Source organism: Mus musculus, chromosome 5, assembly GCF_000001635.26.
Source record: "Mus musculus strain C57BL/6J chromosome 5, GRCm38.p6 C57BL/6J".
NCBI classification, from domain to species: domain Eukaryota; kingdom Metazoa; phylum Chordata; class Mammalia; order Rodentia; family Muridae; genus Mus; species Mus musculus.
The window spans coordinates 36,557,175-36,572,214 of NC_000071.6; the positions used below are offsets into that span (position 1 = coordinate 36,557,175).

A 15,040-nucleotide genomic window follows, 5' to 3' on the forward strand; every position below is an offset into this window, starting at 1 on the left:
CTGGAGGCAGAGACAGGTGGATTTCTAAGTTCCAGGCCAGCCTGGTGTACAGAGTGAGTTCCAGGACAGCCAGAGCTATACTGAGAAACCCTGTCTCAAAAAACTAAAAAAAAAAAAAAAAAAAAAAAAAGCAAATTAAAACCAGCACAGCCCCATCCTGTCACCAGGATGAACAATGAAAACAAAATTAGCAATACCCATGTCTAGAGAGGCTACTGACCAAACTGACTCCCAATAGAGCCAGTGAAGTGCGAAGTGCTATAGCCATGCTGAGAAGAGGCCTGGCATGGACAACGCAGCCTCTGGGATTCTGCCTAGATATGTGTGCCTCAAAGCACAGGCACCAAAGTATTATGGTCGGCATCACCCTTGAGTGCTGAAACTCAGCAAAGTACCATCCACAGGAGCACATGCAGAGTGTGAGCCAAGGAGCCCAAACCCAGGTGTGCACACCAGGTTACTCCATTTATCTCAACAGTGGTCCCCTCTCAGGACAGATACTGTGGGGGAAGTGGCCCAAAGAGGCTTCTGCAGGCTGCTATAGCAGCACTGGTATGAATGTGCTTACTCAATGCCTAAGATCTGTGTGCTCTGCAGCACACTCAACTTCAGCAAAGTGAACTCAGCTCTGCTCCCTCCTCTGTGGCTCCGCTGGAAGTCCCTCCCCACACAGCCCCTGCAAGGCTCCCAAACCACTTCCACCAGTCTTTTACACAAAGAGCTGGCAACGTGGGGCCTAGTTTCTTTCTTTCTCCTTCTTTCCTTTTTAAAGGAAAATTTTTTTTTGTTGTTTTCAATTGCATGTGGAGATCAAAGGAACCGTATGTGGATGCTGGTCGCCAGGCTTGGTAGGAGGCAAGCGCCTTAGCCTGCTAAGACACCTTACAGGCCCAGGACTCTAGTTTCTAACTGGCCTACCTCCTACTGCATGGTGAGAGCCCTCCTACTTGGTCTCTGTACCCCAAGGCCGGGCATGAAACCTACTGGGTAACTCATTAATCTAACTCTGAAATGACTCCTCTGCAAGTCTCCAGAGTCCACAAGACCCGTATTTTCCCTATCCACAACCTCCCAAGTCTTCTAAATGCTCCCTAACACAGAAAGGGAAAATTAAACAGGGATTCCATTCTCTTCTAATATCAACTTCGATGTTTATGAAGAGCAAAAGCAAGCAGAGCAAAGGGGGCTAGAGAAATGGATCAGCCATTAAGAACACTTGTGCTCTCCCAAAGGACCCAAGTTCAGTCCCCAGCATCCACATAACGCACGCAGCTCCTGACTTTCTGTAATTCCACTCCCAGGATTAAATGGCCTGTGACCACCATAGGCACCTGAACTCAGGTACACATATATTCACATGCAGATAGGCACACCTACACATAATTAAAAATTATCAAACTAAATCTAAAAAATGAAAGCAGCATGAGAGTGACTACGTAAATATAAAATGTGCTTGACTAGAAATATGCAATCTATTCCTAATCTCCAACTGAATACTAAGAAAAAGAGGGGGGAAATTGGCAATAGTCCCGAGTCTGTCCACACAGTACTCAGAGTAACCTTGGAACTGCAGCCATCTCAGGAGAGCCCTGAGAAGCCTGTGCTCCTTTAGCCCTAGAAAGAAGGAAGGTCTGACTGAAGGGGGCAGAAAGTGTACTCCTAGGATATGGACTCCAACAGATGGGGCTCAAACCCAGCTGCCTAGCCTGCCTGACTCCAGGCAGAAATGAGCCCCATAGCCTTCCTTATATTATATTATAATGATGTCACCACTCAGTTCCCAGGACTGTATTTGTCAATGTGCTTATTAACCAGACAATAATTGATTAATTACATAAGGCCAAGCATCTCATCTCGTTTAACAGGGAACGTATTGATGAGTTATTTTTTCATTCAACATATGCATATTGAATCAACTTATATCCTACACATGTGCCAAATACTGGAAGTGATTACTGAGGCCTCCAAGTCTAGGTCCCCTGCTCCAAGCGGCTTACCACGGGAGGCTTATTATTTATACCATAATGGATGGCTTTCCCCAAAGAGGACCATGTGGAAGCCGCCTGCCTGTGGCACCCAGCAGCGAGAAGAGCTCTCTGAGCACAGCCTTCACTTGAGAGCTGGTCTTGTTTGCACTACAATCCAGATTTGCCCGCAGAGTGCTTACAGCTTCTGATGCATGTGCCTCACTGTAATCCAGGTAAGAATAACCTCTAAGAGTGGAACTTGGAATGCTTTCTCTCAGTAAGTGATGTTTTCATAATTATTATTATTTTTCAGTGCTAAAGGCTAAATCTGGGGCCTCCACATACCAGATACCTGTTTGGTCATCGAGTATCTCCTGCTGAACATTTTGTTAATGTGTCCCTGACACTTTTATTGTGCTAAGAACTTTGCTCTTTAACCAATAAACACTTCCTACTTCTTTAATTGATGTTTTACTCTGTATGTATTTAAGATAGCTTTGTGTTTATGGAAACTGCTGGAGAGAAGTTATCTTTAGACTTTGCTTTAAATCTGTGCCTCATTTCTACTCACTACAGTAAAGTCAAACAGCAAGCCCTGCCCTGCAGTACGTGTGCTATCTAGTATCTTCAGATTCTTCTAGCTCACTGATCCAAGCTGGAAGTAACTCCTAACGCAATGGGCTTTTAAAACACAATGTGCCATTCCCCTGTACCCCAACAAATCTGGGCCACTTTCCCCATAAGCCAACAGATCCCTTGTTTTCTCTCATAAAGCAAACACCAAGCCATAGAGTATCGCTTACACTGGCTCCAGAAACATGAGTGTATTGGTGTGGCTGAAGAGAACCAAGCCACTCTACGCTGTTGATGTTCAGAGACTGAGGAACCACAGCTGGGAGGAGCTGAGATCAGGCATGACTGAGACTCAGGCCCAGTCCTGGGGGGGCTCACAGAGAGAGCAAGGCCACATAGCAATACTAGACTACAGGAGACCTGCAGAAGACAGGACTGGGTGACAATAATAGACTACTACAGGGTGCCTGTAAGGAGACAAGGCAGAATGACAGAGTGACAATTCCGTCTACAGCGACCTGTAGGAGATGGGTACTGTGTACTGTGCTCTGGTAGGAGCTGCCCCTGGGCTGGAGAAGCTTCAGAGAAGGGTGTCTGTTGTGCTATTCCTTAAGTGTGCTGCAACTGGGCAGAGTCAAGAAGCAGAGGGGAGGGAGCATCTCAGGCAGAAGCAGGAAGTATGAGGCAGAGCACCGGAGCCACAGTCTATCAGGAAAAACAAAGGCTAAAGAGAGAAGCCCTCTCCAAAACATTTTATACTAATCAGAGGCCAAAGAAATGGCAAACTCCAATAGCCTCCGGCCATTTCTAGATGTACATTATTCATAAAATAGAGTCTGGGTGTTCACTGCTTAGAAGCGTCCTCCAAGAAAAAAGGCTCCTAACATATAGCACTGTGCCCTCAGTGAAGGGGTTTGCGGAGGGCAGTCAGAACTGACCAATGGTCAAGGACAATGTTCATGAAGCAGCAGTTCTGGGAACCAATCCCCTATTACATTATCTAAAATGTGGACCAAGCAGTCTGTAGTACACACTGCGGAAATAAAACCCATTTCCTCATTGATAGGAAAGTAAATGATTCATAGGGAGGAAGACCACAAAGATATTATTACTATACATTAGTTACTATACATTATCATTATATATTAGCATACTAATGAATAAATATATGAACAACTTTTAATTATGTAAGAAACGGTTTTCTCGAAGTTAAAATGTAGGACAGCAAGCCATGGAAAGAGCCTCTGAGTTTTTGTTACTGATACTATTGTTTTATTTTTACGGTGCTGACCAGAGCCAAGGCCCCAGGTATGCCAAGCATGTGTTCTGCCTCTGAGGCAGATCCCAGCAGCACCAGTCTATTTCATTTTAACATTTAAAACTCATAAAAAGTCTGTAAGGAAATAAAGAAAAATTATAGTAGGTATGAAAGAATAATAATTCCCAAAGCGTTCCTGCATATTTGTAAAGAAGAGATGCTTGTTTAAATAGTATACTTAGGGGGCTAGAGAGATGGCTCAGTGGTTAAGAGCACTGACTGCTTTCCAAAGGTCCGGAGTTCAAATCCCAGCAACCACATGGTGGCTCACAACCATCTGTAATGGGATCTGATGCCCTCTTTTGGTGTGTCTGAAAACAGCTCCTTATACAGAAAAAAAATAAATCTTAAAAAAAAAAGTATATTTAGGGGTTAGAGATGGCTCAGTGGTCAAGAGTAATGTCAGCATGCCCCTGCCTTGTGCATGGTACCCTCTGCAGGTTTCTCTCAGCTTCATTATTTTACCCCCTTTATTATGATGTGCCGGTTAGACAGTCACTCTGTGTTACTTTTATACATCAAAGGGACAAATTTAAAAATAAAGTCACAGGCTGTCCTCTAAACTAGGCTGGCAACAGAACTTCCCACCACAATGGAAATGTACCCATCTGAGCTACTCATTACAGTAGTGGCTGACTCCCACGTGGCTACTGAGTGCCTGAATGTGGCTAGTAAGGCTGAGGATCTCAATTTTCCATCTTAGGTTATTTTAATTGGCTTTAATTAATGACTAACACACTGGGCAGCACAGGGCCAGACTGCAAAGCAGACTCCAGACAGCCAAAGTGAGCACAAACTGCCATGAGGGCCTCGGGTCAGGAGCTGGTGAGCTGCTTAGTAAGGCTCTGACGCAGGGCCTGAGCAACTGCAAGACAGATATGAAATAAATAAGGCGAGCACCATCTACCAGCCTTAGAAACATTGTTCCTGCAGTGATATCCTTGGAGAGCACTCTCCCTTACCCAAACTCCAATCTTTACTAGTATGCCCCCTGCTCAGCAAGCCCCAATACCCTATCTAAACACAGTCTTTCAGCTTTCTCATCCCCATCCTCCCTGACACCCTGCTTTCTCTCTCCACTGCACCTACAGTCTGGCAGCAAGTGAATCACCACTCTGCAGATGCACTCAGACTACAAGGCAAACGAGATCAATGTGGGGTCAAGCAGGTCCTGCTCACTCTAGAGCTGGGTCCTCAGGTGAACATTCTCTGTGGAAATATATGATGTCTGAATCCAGACTTTTGTTGGCAAACACTGAGTTCTTCTCTACTGCAAGCACAGAATGAACAAAAAATGGTTTCTCAGTCTAGTAGAGGGGACCCAGCCAGTCGACACTGCTCAACAACCATGCCATAGCAACAACACACAGATGAGGACTTGCAAAACACCGTACAGGGAGCCCTCTGATCCCAGAGGCTTTCTTGCTAAAGTATGCACAGCAGTAAGAGATAGGAGGAAGCCATTGCAGGAGGAGGTGTCCAGACCTGCAGAAAGACAGGGGTTATCAGCTGAGATGTGATTCGGGAAAGCTCTTAGGGAAGAGTGACTCTGAAACTAGCTGTGCCATCTCTACTTAGCACACAGGAAAACCAAGTCTACAAAGCAATTTCTCCATATATCACAAGAAGGGATGGCATGGCCAGACAGCTTCTGCTACTAAAGAAGAGTCTGCCATCAGCCACCTGGAGGGCTTCACTGTCTCTTCAGCCCTTACTCCAGGCAAGTCCACAGAAGCTCAGGAGAGCAGCCATCCTAGTCACTCAGCCAAGGTTTCAGTCCCTCTGGTAGGCCCCATGCTGTCTGCGAAGGGTTCCAACCAGAACAGATAACCTGCTGAGTGCTGCCACAGGGAATACCCAAGGAACTAAACACAACCCACCAGGACAGCGGAAGCCCTGGCACAGAGGAGCTTGAGATGACACGCACTTCCCCAGCACCCTCCAGGAGCTGGTCTACTGAGGATATGAACTTCTTGGGGCATACAGATGACCTCCAAAGCTGGAAAGAACAAGTTGTCTGGGCTACGCATTTACATACATGACTCTGGGATGGGGCCTCTCAAGGGAAGCACAGAAACTGTGTCACTGAGTAAGTCCTCTTCTCTGCAGGCTTGCCTTAGGGAGGGGTCGCTGTATAGGCTCTTACCTAGCAGGGAATGTGAAGGGAACATCAAATGTAGACAACCAGCTGTGAGTTAGGGTGGGGTCCCTGGAGAGAAAAGAGGAAGTAGCATCTCGTGCCCACGTGATGATGGTCCGTGTTCCTCCAGAGCATTTCCTCTTAGCATTCACTTCCTCTCTTGCCATAGTAACCTGGACCTCTCTAGAAACAGTGCTTGGTCATGCCCACCAAACACCGTGCACTCTGCACGGAGCAACCATGGCCCATATACCTCCTGAGCACTTCAGTCACTAGTGGGCCCTTGAAAAGGGGCATCTGCATGGCCTATATTCGGGGCTATTCAGAGTCCTCACCTTCCACAGGATTCATGTACCATCCTCCAGCCCAAGCCAACCTCCCCCTGAAAGACAGGTACTACTCATAAATGGAATCTTCTTAAACCATGGGACTCTTTTATCAAGGCCAAGTAGTACCTCTTAGAACATGGAACATGAGATGGCATCCTGCCTTCCTCATCCCCAACATTTAAGGGTGTAAGGGTGTGTGTGTGTGTGTGTGTGTGTGTCCTCAACCTTCCCTGCTAGCATCTCCAAGCACAGCTTAACTCACCAGTCGAGTGGAACAAGTTCATAGAGAAAACCAACCTCAAAATTGCCACGAACTCCTTCCGACTCCCTCCCTTCCGCGTCCATCACCTACAAGGGGCCTATGTTGCCCAGCACAAAATCAAAACTCACCACTGTGACCACATCTCAACTTCTACTTCTTACTTACTTCATTGTAATAAGGAAAATGACAACACTGCCTCACCCGAGTGCCTGTTCAGGGGAAACAAAGCTGAGGCTGAGGAAGTTACCAGGAACACAGACAAGCTGGCTTCCAGTCAGTCACTCAGCAGGACCCAGCATTGTTTCCTCCTCTGCCCAAATATCCACATCAGGATAACCTCAGCACCACCCCCTTCCTCAAACACAATACTCCACCCCTGAGGCTAAGGCCTGAATATTTGTGTTTTCCACCTCCAAATTTACATGCTGGAATTCCAATCCCCAAGTTGACAGTACTGAATTGCAGGCAAAAGGCATCATGACTGAGACTGGTATCCATATATAAGCGGCCCCAAAGAGTTGCCCCTTTAGCACGTGAGGATACTATTGGGGTTGGAGACATGGCTCAGTGGTCAAGAGTGCTTGCTGTTCTACCAGAGGACCCAAGTTTGGCTCCCAGAACCCACATCGGGCCGTTTACTACCTGTAATTCCAGTTCCAAGGGATCCAACACCTTTCTCTGGCATTCATGCCCTGGACACCCATAAATATTAAAATACTTTTTTAAAGATGACTGTCTGGGATCCTCCTGACTGCCAACTTGATAGAATTTAGGATCACCACAGAAATACATCCCCAACATATAAGGGTGTTCGCAGAAAAGCTTAATGGGAGATGGAAGAGCCGCTCTGAATATGAGTAGCACTATCCCACGGGCTTACTGTCTCTACTTGCTGACATCAGATGCAATATGACCAGCTGCCACATGCGCCTGTCACCATTACTTCCCTGCCACGATGGACTATACGGATAAGCTGTGAGGCAGAACACACAGCTTATCTTCTTCCTTCCTTAAGTTGCTCTTTGCCACAGCAACAAGGAAAGTAAGTAATACACCATCCGTCAAAACAACCTTGGTGTGTCCACGGATACCACATCTGCTGACACCACTATTGACCCTCCCAGCCTCCAGGACTGGTGTGCCCAGACCATCCACGCAATGGTATCTTATTATAATAACTTACACCAGAACATTTTCAGCTGAGAACCCTGCTTCCTACTTGACCAAAAACAAAACAAAACAAAACAAAACCAGAGAGATGTGGGGACAGAACCAAAGAATTCTCATTCATTGCTGCTGGGAATAAAAAACTGTGAAGCCATTTTGGAAAACAGGCAGTTTCTTCACCACTGAACAGGCTTATCATACAGTAAAGCAACTGCATTCCCTAGGATGTACCCAAAAGACTTGAAACCCGTACACCCACACGGATCGTTACAACAGCAGCTGTTTATATATGCCAAAACTTGGAAGCAACTAAGATGCCCTTTGATGAGAAAACAGATAAACTATGTCAAATCCATACAGAGGAATATCACTCGGGTTTTAAACATGAGCTCTGCCCTCTAAAAGAGCAGGATTGGAGAACAGATGGACTCAGAGACTGAGCGCCTGCACAGGTCTGTAGCAGATTGAGTTGTAAGAACTGAAAGAAATGGACACATGCCCCCATCCCTAGCCCAGCAGCTACCGCCAGTTGACAACCTGCAAATGAAAATTTAGTTCTCCCAGGCAGTCTCACTGGGCAACAAACTCCTCTTAAGGGCAGGCTGTGTGTCCAGCAGTAGATGTCAGCAGGCGGCAAACTCAACAGCCTCCCTGGAGGTTCCTTGTCCATGTCAGGTTTATTTTTACTTTTATTTTATTTATATACATTTTTTCCCTCTACCCCACAGGTCCTCCACATATATATGATGGCACCCAGTTTAGGGTTCCTGTAGGACTCCTGATTGGATGATACATGGTCTCTGCATCTGTTCCTGCTTTGTGTCCCTGCTCTCCGGCTCTTTTCCTTCTTTTGCTTTGTCCTATTCCAGTCTATTAGCATTTGTCTTATGTTGTTATTATATCTTTTTCCTTGTCCTCATCCCACAGCAGGAAGATTTAACCCAGTGACCTGTGCACCAGTCTGCCCATCTTAAAATGCTCTCCCTTCTCTTCCGCCTGGCTCTCAGAGCTCAACATGCTGATTACATGAGATGGCTCTTTTATTCTCACAGACCCCTAAGTAGACCTCAGCTTATTTCACGGACAAGCACACAAACACCGAGCCTGAGTGCCTGCCTTGCCCAAGACCACAGGTCAGCACACCATGACACAGCTAAGAAATCACTGGCCAGCCTTCCTTCCCAGGCTTCTCAGCAATGCCCAAGCGTGTGTCCACACCAGAAGCAGCTCCACAGCCCGTGATATGGTGCACCTAGAAAGCTCAGCCGAAGACATAGAACAACAGCAAGCAGAGTGCGTAAGAAAGTCCTAATTATAAATCCAACACTACCTCTCATTTCTCTAGTGCTAATTCTAAAATGGTCATAGCATTAGAAAATAAGTCAAACAACATAAAGCTGAATCACTATTACTATGCTGGCCACACATCTATTCCACACCTAGGTATACCTCCTCTCATTCATCCAACAACACTTGATGTGAACTTGTTCCTCTCATAAACCTAAAGGTCAGAGAGCCAAGCCCTGCGCCATCTTTGAACCCTGTGGCAAGTTAATCAACCTCTGACATGGTTTCTACACAGAGAGGCAGAATTACCAGCATGTTCTTAAATCAGTAAGTTTCCAGTGCAAAATACAAAAAAAAAAAAAAAAAAAAAAAAAAAAAATTCTAGGTATTTAAAGCAGAAATGGATTTAACACAAGGAATAAGATTATTTCAAGCTCATAGGAAGAAGTTGGTTCTGAATGATCCCCTGACCCTAGGAACAGGTCCCTGAGCAACATAAAACTGATATACCTGAGGTGCAAACGGAAGCTCTTACTGGACTTGCTGAACTCAAGAACCCAGCAGGCAATCAAAATCACTGCCTTTGGGATGGAGCACAGGGCTCTCCTGCATGGCAACTGCTCTCAGCATCCAGGAAGCTGCAAACAGACACTGTCAACCCTACAGGAAAGCCTCCCACCTCTCTAACATCAGTAGGTACCAGAGAGCAGCAAAGAGAAGGAAAACAGCTTGCACCTCATTTCTGCCTCAAACCTCCCATAGTGGGAGAACTGCATGGTCCTAAGTCATGTCCAAAACTCTAGCAGCAAGAGACTAGGAACAGGCTTCTGCTCGGCAGCTAATAAAGTCCAGGAAAGCAGCTAGAAGGAAAGCAGCCCAATGGATCAGCAGGCAGCCCCGAGTCCCACCTCACGCCACCCCTATTACTGTGCAGCCTGAAAAAGGCAGCCACGCAAAACAAAGAACAGCGCCAGGCACACAAAAGTGCACCGCATCCTGGGAAATGAATTCACCTCCTCTTCATACGCTGTCTCCTGTCCACAAATTTCCTATTTATCATACTCTATGATCACCAGCCAATGGGTCAAATCCCAAAAGCCTAGCTCTGTACAGGAACTGAAAACGTGGTTAGACACATTCATAGCATATCAAAGTATCTATCTGAAGATTCACTTTTAAACTGTGGTTGCAAACATCTTTACACAGATGACAATTTTTAAAAATAACACTGAAATCTCATATGAAACCTCAACAAAAGAAAGAAAAGCAAGCCAAAATCAGCATATGTATCAAGCTGCCTTGAGAGTTAACTTCTATTTCCTCACTTAACACTGGCATTATTAGCTCTTTGCTTGAGTGGTTTTTGAAGTTGTTTTGCAGTGCTAGGGATGGAAACCGCACACACACCAGGCAAATGCTCTAACACTGAGTTATAGCTCTGTCCCTCTCATTTTAGTTCTTTACTAGAGGAGCAATTAGTCCCAGGTCACCCAAGGACACACTAGAGGCTGCAGAGGTTAAATGACTTTCTCAGGGTCACACAGCACAAAATGACAGAGCTAGTGAGGCCCCAGCCCCATTCTCAAACAACAGTCCTCGCACTTTATCTTTGAATTACAAGTAAAAACAGAGCTAGCCAGACATAGACTGTGCCCCCAGAGGGCTCTCTGCCAGGTCAGGAAGCAAACTAGAAAAATCTATCGCTCTAGACCTTTAAGCACCTCTACCCCCATAATAATTAGCAGGAAAAGCTAATTATTACTTCCTATACCCATGTGGATTAGCAGATTAAACCTTTGGCTTCATGGGAACCAACCCCATAGCCCGAGGAAAACAGCCACACGACAAGCATGCCACCTCTGAGTTCTATCACACCGGACTCAGAGGATCCCTTAACACAGCTCTCTTCCATGTAAGATGAGGATTCTGCTCAAATTACACTAGTACGTGACCTTGGAGAAAGCTATTCAGTATCAAAGTTGTCACCAGTTAACCTAGTGCATCTGAAAGACTTCATCCATCTCCATCCCAGAACATGTGGCAAAGTCTAGAGACACTCTGGTCTCCTCCGTTGCGGAATGGGGCCAGTATCTAGTGGGCAGAGGTCAGGACTGTTGCAATACACTGGACAGCTGCCCACAGGAGTACACATCTCAAACATTAACAGTGTGTGGTGCAGAAATTCTGTTCTAAGTTACTGGGCAATGGGTTCAACTGAAGAAATGTACAGTACAGGGTCAAACGCTTACAAGAGCATTAAGAAACAAAATATGTTCTGTTCAAACCAGAGAAAGCCATATGTAAGTGATCTCAGGAAGCCAGGTGCCCTAGCTATTTGCTCTTACTTGAGCCATTTTCCCCACTAAAGCTATACAAGGTCACAGTTATTAAGAGAGCAGACAGTAAACCTAGCTCACCTGAGCCCTGACCCAGTGTTCCAACTGTGGTGCCCACCCTCCCACGAGATCCACCGTGTCTAGGAGAGCAGGAAGCAGCCCAGAGCTCAGGGCAATCTGATGCACAAACATATGAGGGTGTATGTTACAAGAAGAAAGGCAAACCAACAGCAGCTACACTTCCAGCTTCCCTGGGCAACGCTAGACTCAGTATGCTGCTGCAGCACGCTCACTCACTGGTTTTTATATCCCCCTGCTTCAGCGCTTCAGTGTGGCTCCTTCTGACCGTGTCAGAGCTGCCAACCAAGGATAAAGAAGCAGGAGCCAAGAAATAAGAGGGTCTAGAAACTGCAAAATGCAAAGTATTTTCTCTAAAGGGGAAGAGGCTTCAATAGACAACTCAACTCTACCCATTTCCCCATAAGACAAAGGTAGCAACAGATCAGGGAATGGTCATGATCACCCAAGCTGCTGATATGTAAAGTCATCTGTGCTGATTTTATGTCAACTTGCTAAAGTCACCTGAGAGGAAGGAACCGCAATCAAAAAAAAAAAAAAATGCCTCCATAATACCCAGCTGTAATTGATCAATTCTTAGTTAGTAATTGATGGGGGGAGGGCCCAGCCCATTGTGGTGGGTGCTATCCCTGGGCTGGTGGTTCTGAGAAAGAAAGCAGGCTGAGCAAGCCACCATAAGCAGCATCCCTGCATGGCCTCTGCATCAGCTCCTACCTCCAGGTTCCTGCCCTGTTTGAGTTCCTGTCCTGACTTCCTTCAATGATGAACAGTGCCGTGGAAGTATAAGCCAAACAAACCCTCTCCTCCCCAAGCTGCTTTTGGTCCTGGGGTTTTAACATAGTAATAGTGACCCTAATGAAGACATCGTCCACGTGTCAGTTTGTCCATCTGTACTAAGCCTTAAATGTATTAACCCACCTAACTCCACAGCCACAACAGGAACTCTTCACTCCAATTCTGGGGAAAATAAGCGGAGGCAGCAAGCCCCATGATGAAGGGGACAAGAGATGAGTGAAGCAAAGCCAATGACACATCAGGCACCCATGGCCCTCCTCAGTACTCTGCGAGGGATTCAGAAACCTCAGCGAAGGTAAGTGGTGCTCAAGGCCACATAGCTAGGATGTAACTGACCTCTAAACCCAAGCTGCTCTCATTGTGCTACTTCCCGGGCACCTCTATTTCAAAAAAGGGTTTCCAGGTTTGCTAAGAACCCCTGTCTCTTAGGTGACTATGAAAACCTGTCTCCTAGGTAAGCTCTTCCCCTCTGAGATTGATATGAGGATTCACACATAGGGCACTCTGGTATTCATCAACATGGAAAACTGCAAACACTCATCCAAGTAACTAGATCCAGCCAGCTACCCAGATGAGACCCCAAGCCCTGCTGCATGGGAGGCCTCGGAAGGATCCTGACACACATGGCTCCAGAGCAATCACTGAATAACAAGTTCTGTGACCAGGAATCCACGGGAGGTGCAGGGCACCTCCACCAGGCACATCAAGACCAAAGGTATCCCCAGAAGGCTGTGTGCCATGGGAAGACCATCTCACTCAGGCCTGGCCTTAGGCTGACCGGAGATACTCCACATTTGCCCGATGAAGCAACTGGAAATCTAAGTTACTACATGTCCCCAGACCCAGATGGCTCTGGTGAACTCTAGACAGCACGTCACACCAAGTACTGCAAAGTCCAACACTGACTTGCTAGAAACATGTGCCGTGTGTTCCTACTTGCCAAGTTCATAGCCCAGAAGCCTCTAGAGAACAAATATGGGGCAGGTTACAACTCTAAATATATAATCCGTAAACCACCACTCTTCTGTAGAGGACCTCAGTTTCTGTGACTGACGGGTGGGGGTATACCAACCCTGGATTATAAACTCACCCTCCATCGTGACCTACGATCATGTCTATCCCCCTATGACTCCCATTTAACCTGCCTAGAACAGAGTCTTAAACAGACTCTTGCTGAACAAAAGCATAAAAACACAAATAAGAGGAAGACATGGAAGCAGCACTCCTCATAGCACACCACAGACACACAGGAAGTCTAGCAGGTTTGTTGGGGACCTGGGTGACAGGGCACCACAGGAAGGATGCACACGGCAGGATCAACACAGTAAGAACTGTGTGACTGCAGGGCAGCCAAGGCACATGCCCTCACCAGCAGGGCCAGACAGGTACACTGGCAGCATGACTGGAGCATCTGGAGATGCCAGCCCCAGTGTCTGCCACTAACAGCAGTGTTAGAAACAGAGTTGCTAATGCTGGTGCCAATCTTAACAGCACCTTTTTGCCTGACCTAAGAAACCCTTAGTTTCTTAGTAAATTAGTGTAACTAATGAATGAGTGACAAAGTAAGGGAGCTAAGGGCCTGTGGGAGACTCCACCCTCAAAAGGCAGGAGGTCAAAAAGCAACCAAGACTATTCCCGTGAGCCAAGGACACAGAAGGGGAGATGGCAGTGAGCAGCCAAACAGCAGTGTGAGCAGAACTGGCCACACACTACTCCACAGTACTAAGGCACCGGGAAAAGGCACAGCTGTCTGTAGGACGCAGCTCTTATTAACAATGCACAGGAGTCACAGACAGTTAGACAAGGAGGGGCAAGGCAACAGGTCTGCATCTGTTGCCCTGTCTCTGCCCCAAATAGCAAAGGTGTTACCTTGTAAAGAAGTGACTGAATGGGTGCAATAGTTTCAATTTCCTCCCCTCCTCAGTCTCAGCAACACAGTCCTGCTGGTGTAAGTCGCTGGTTTCATTGATGGAGCTCAGGGTGACGTCAGTAAACTGTGGGTCATCATCATTCTCCAGGGTCACAATAGCGCTGGAATTGCTCGTGACCATGAGGTCCAAGATGTCCTCATTGCTGACCGACAACGTAGTTGACAGCTCTGTGCCAAGACTAGACACACTGCAGACAGAGACATTGTCACTTCGGCTCAAGGCTTTGGAGGTGGGGCTGTAGAGTTTCACTGAGTCATAGCCTGTCCTAGGAAATGTGGAAGACTTCCGCACAACCTGCTCCCGCTCGCTGCAGGTGGGAGCTGAGGGTGTGCACGACGGCAGCGGGCATGCACTCTGGAAGGCCCGCTCCGGGACGATCTCTGACTCAGACTGCTTTCTCTTCACATGGACCACACTGCAGGGAACAGGCTCTGGGTTGCCAATCTCCAGGGTAGGAATGCCCGAGTCCACTGATTGAAGGCTGTGTCGATCTTCCAAAGCACCAAGTTTTAGTGAAGGTCCGTAGTCAGGCACTGAAAGGGATCTGGGAGCCGCCTTGATACTAAGGTGTTGTAGGTCCTGAAGGGAGTCTCCTTGCCGACCATCTAGGATGCCCATCAATGCTACACCATTCATCGAGGTGGAAAGGTTTCCATCAGTCATCTTGGTCCCAGAAGAAACTAGAGAAATACCGACATGGGAATTAAAAATGTGTATATAAATCCAAAATTGCCATCCCTTGGGCATCTTTGAACACAGAGCTCCAAAGGCTGGATGGTCCCACTTAAAAGGTACCTTGAAAGAGTCCTACAAGTTGGGCATAGCGGCACACCCTAGGAAAACCAGCACTGGGAGAC

General features: G+C 46.8%; 1 protein-coding gene across 7 annotated transcripts in view; it reads right to left on the reverse strand.

Moving 5' to 3' along the window:
- Positions 1-15,040, reverse strand: part of Tbc1d14 (TBC1 domain family, member 14) — a 95,668-nt gene that overhangs the window by 66,571 nt on the left and 14,057 nt on the right. For 6 of the 7 annotated variants that reach the window (XR_376793.2, NM_001113362.1, NM_133910.3 and 3 more), the window contains one exon: positions 14,122-14,863. Coding sequence is in view for 5 of the 7 variants with exons in the window: in NM_001113362.1 (NP_001106833.1) it covers positions 14,122-14,863 (742 nt within the window). In the remaining 2 variants the exon portion in view is untranslated. Of the gene's footprint in view, positions 1-14,121; positions 14,866-15,040 lie in introns of those variants that run through there. The other variant, XM_030254031.1, reaches the window with a different exon arrangement.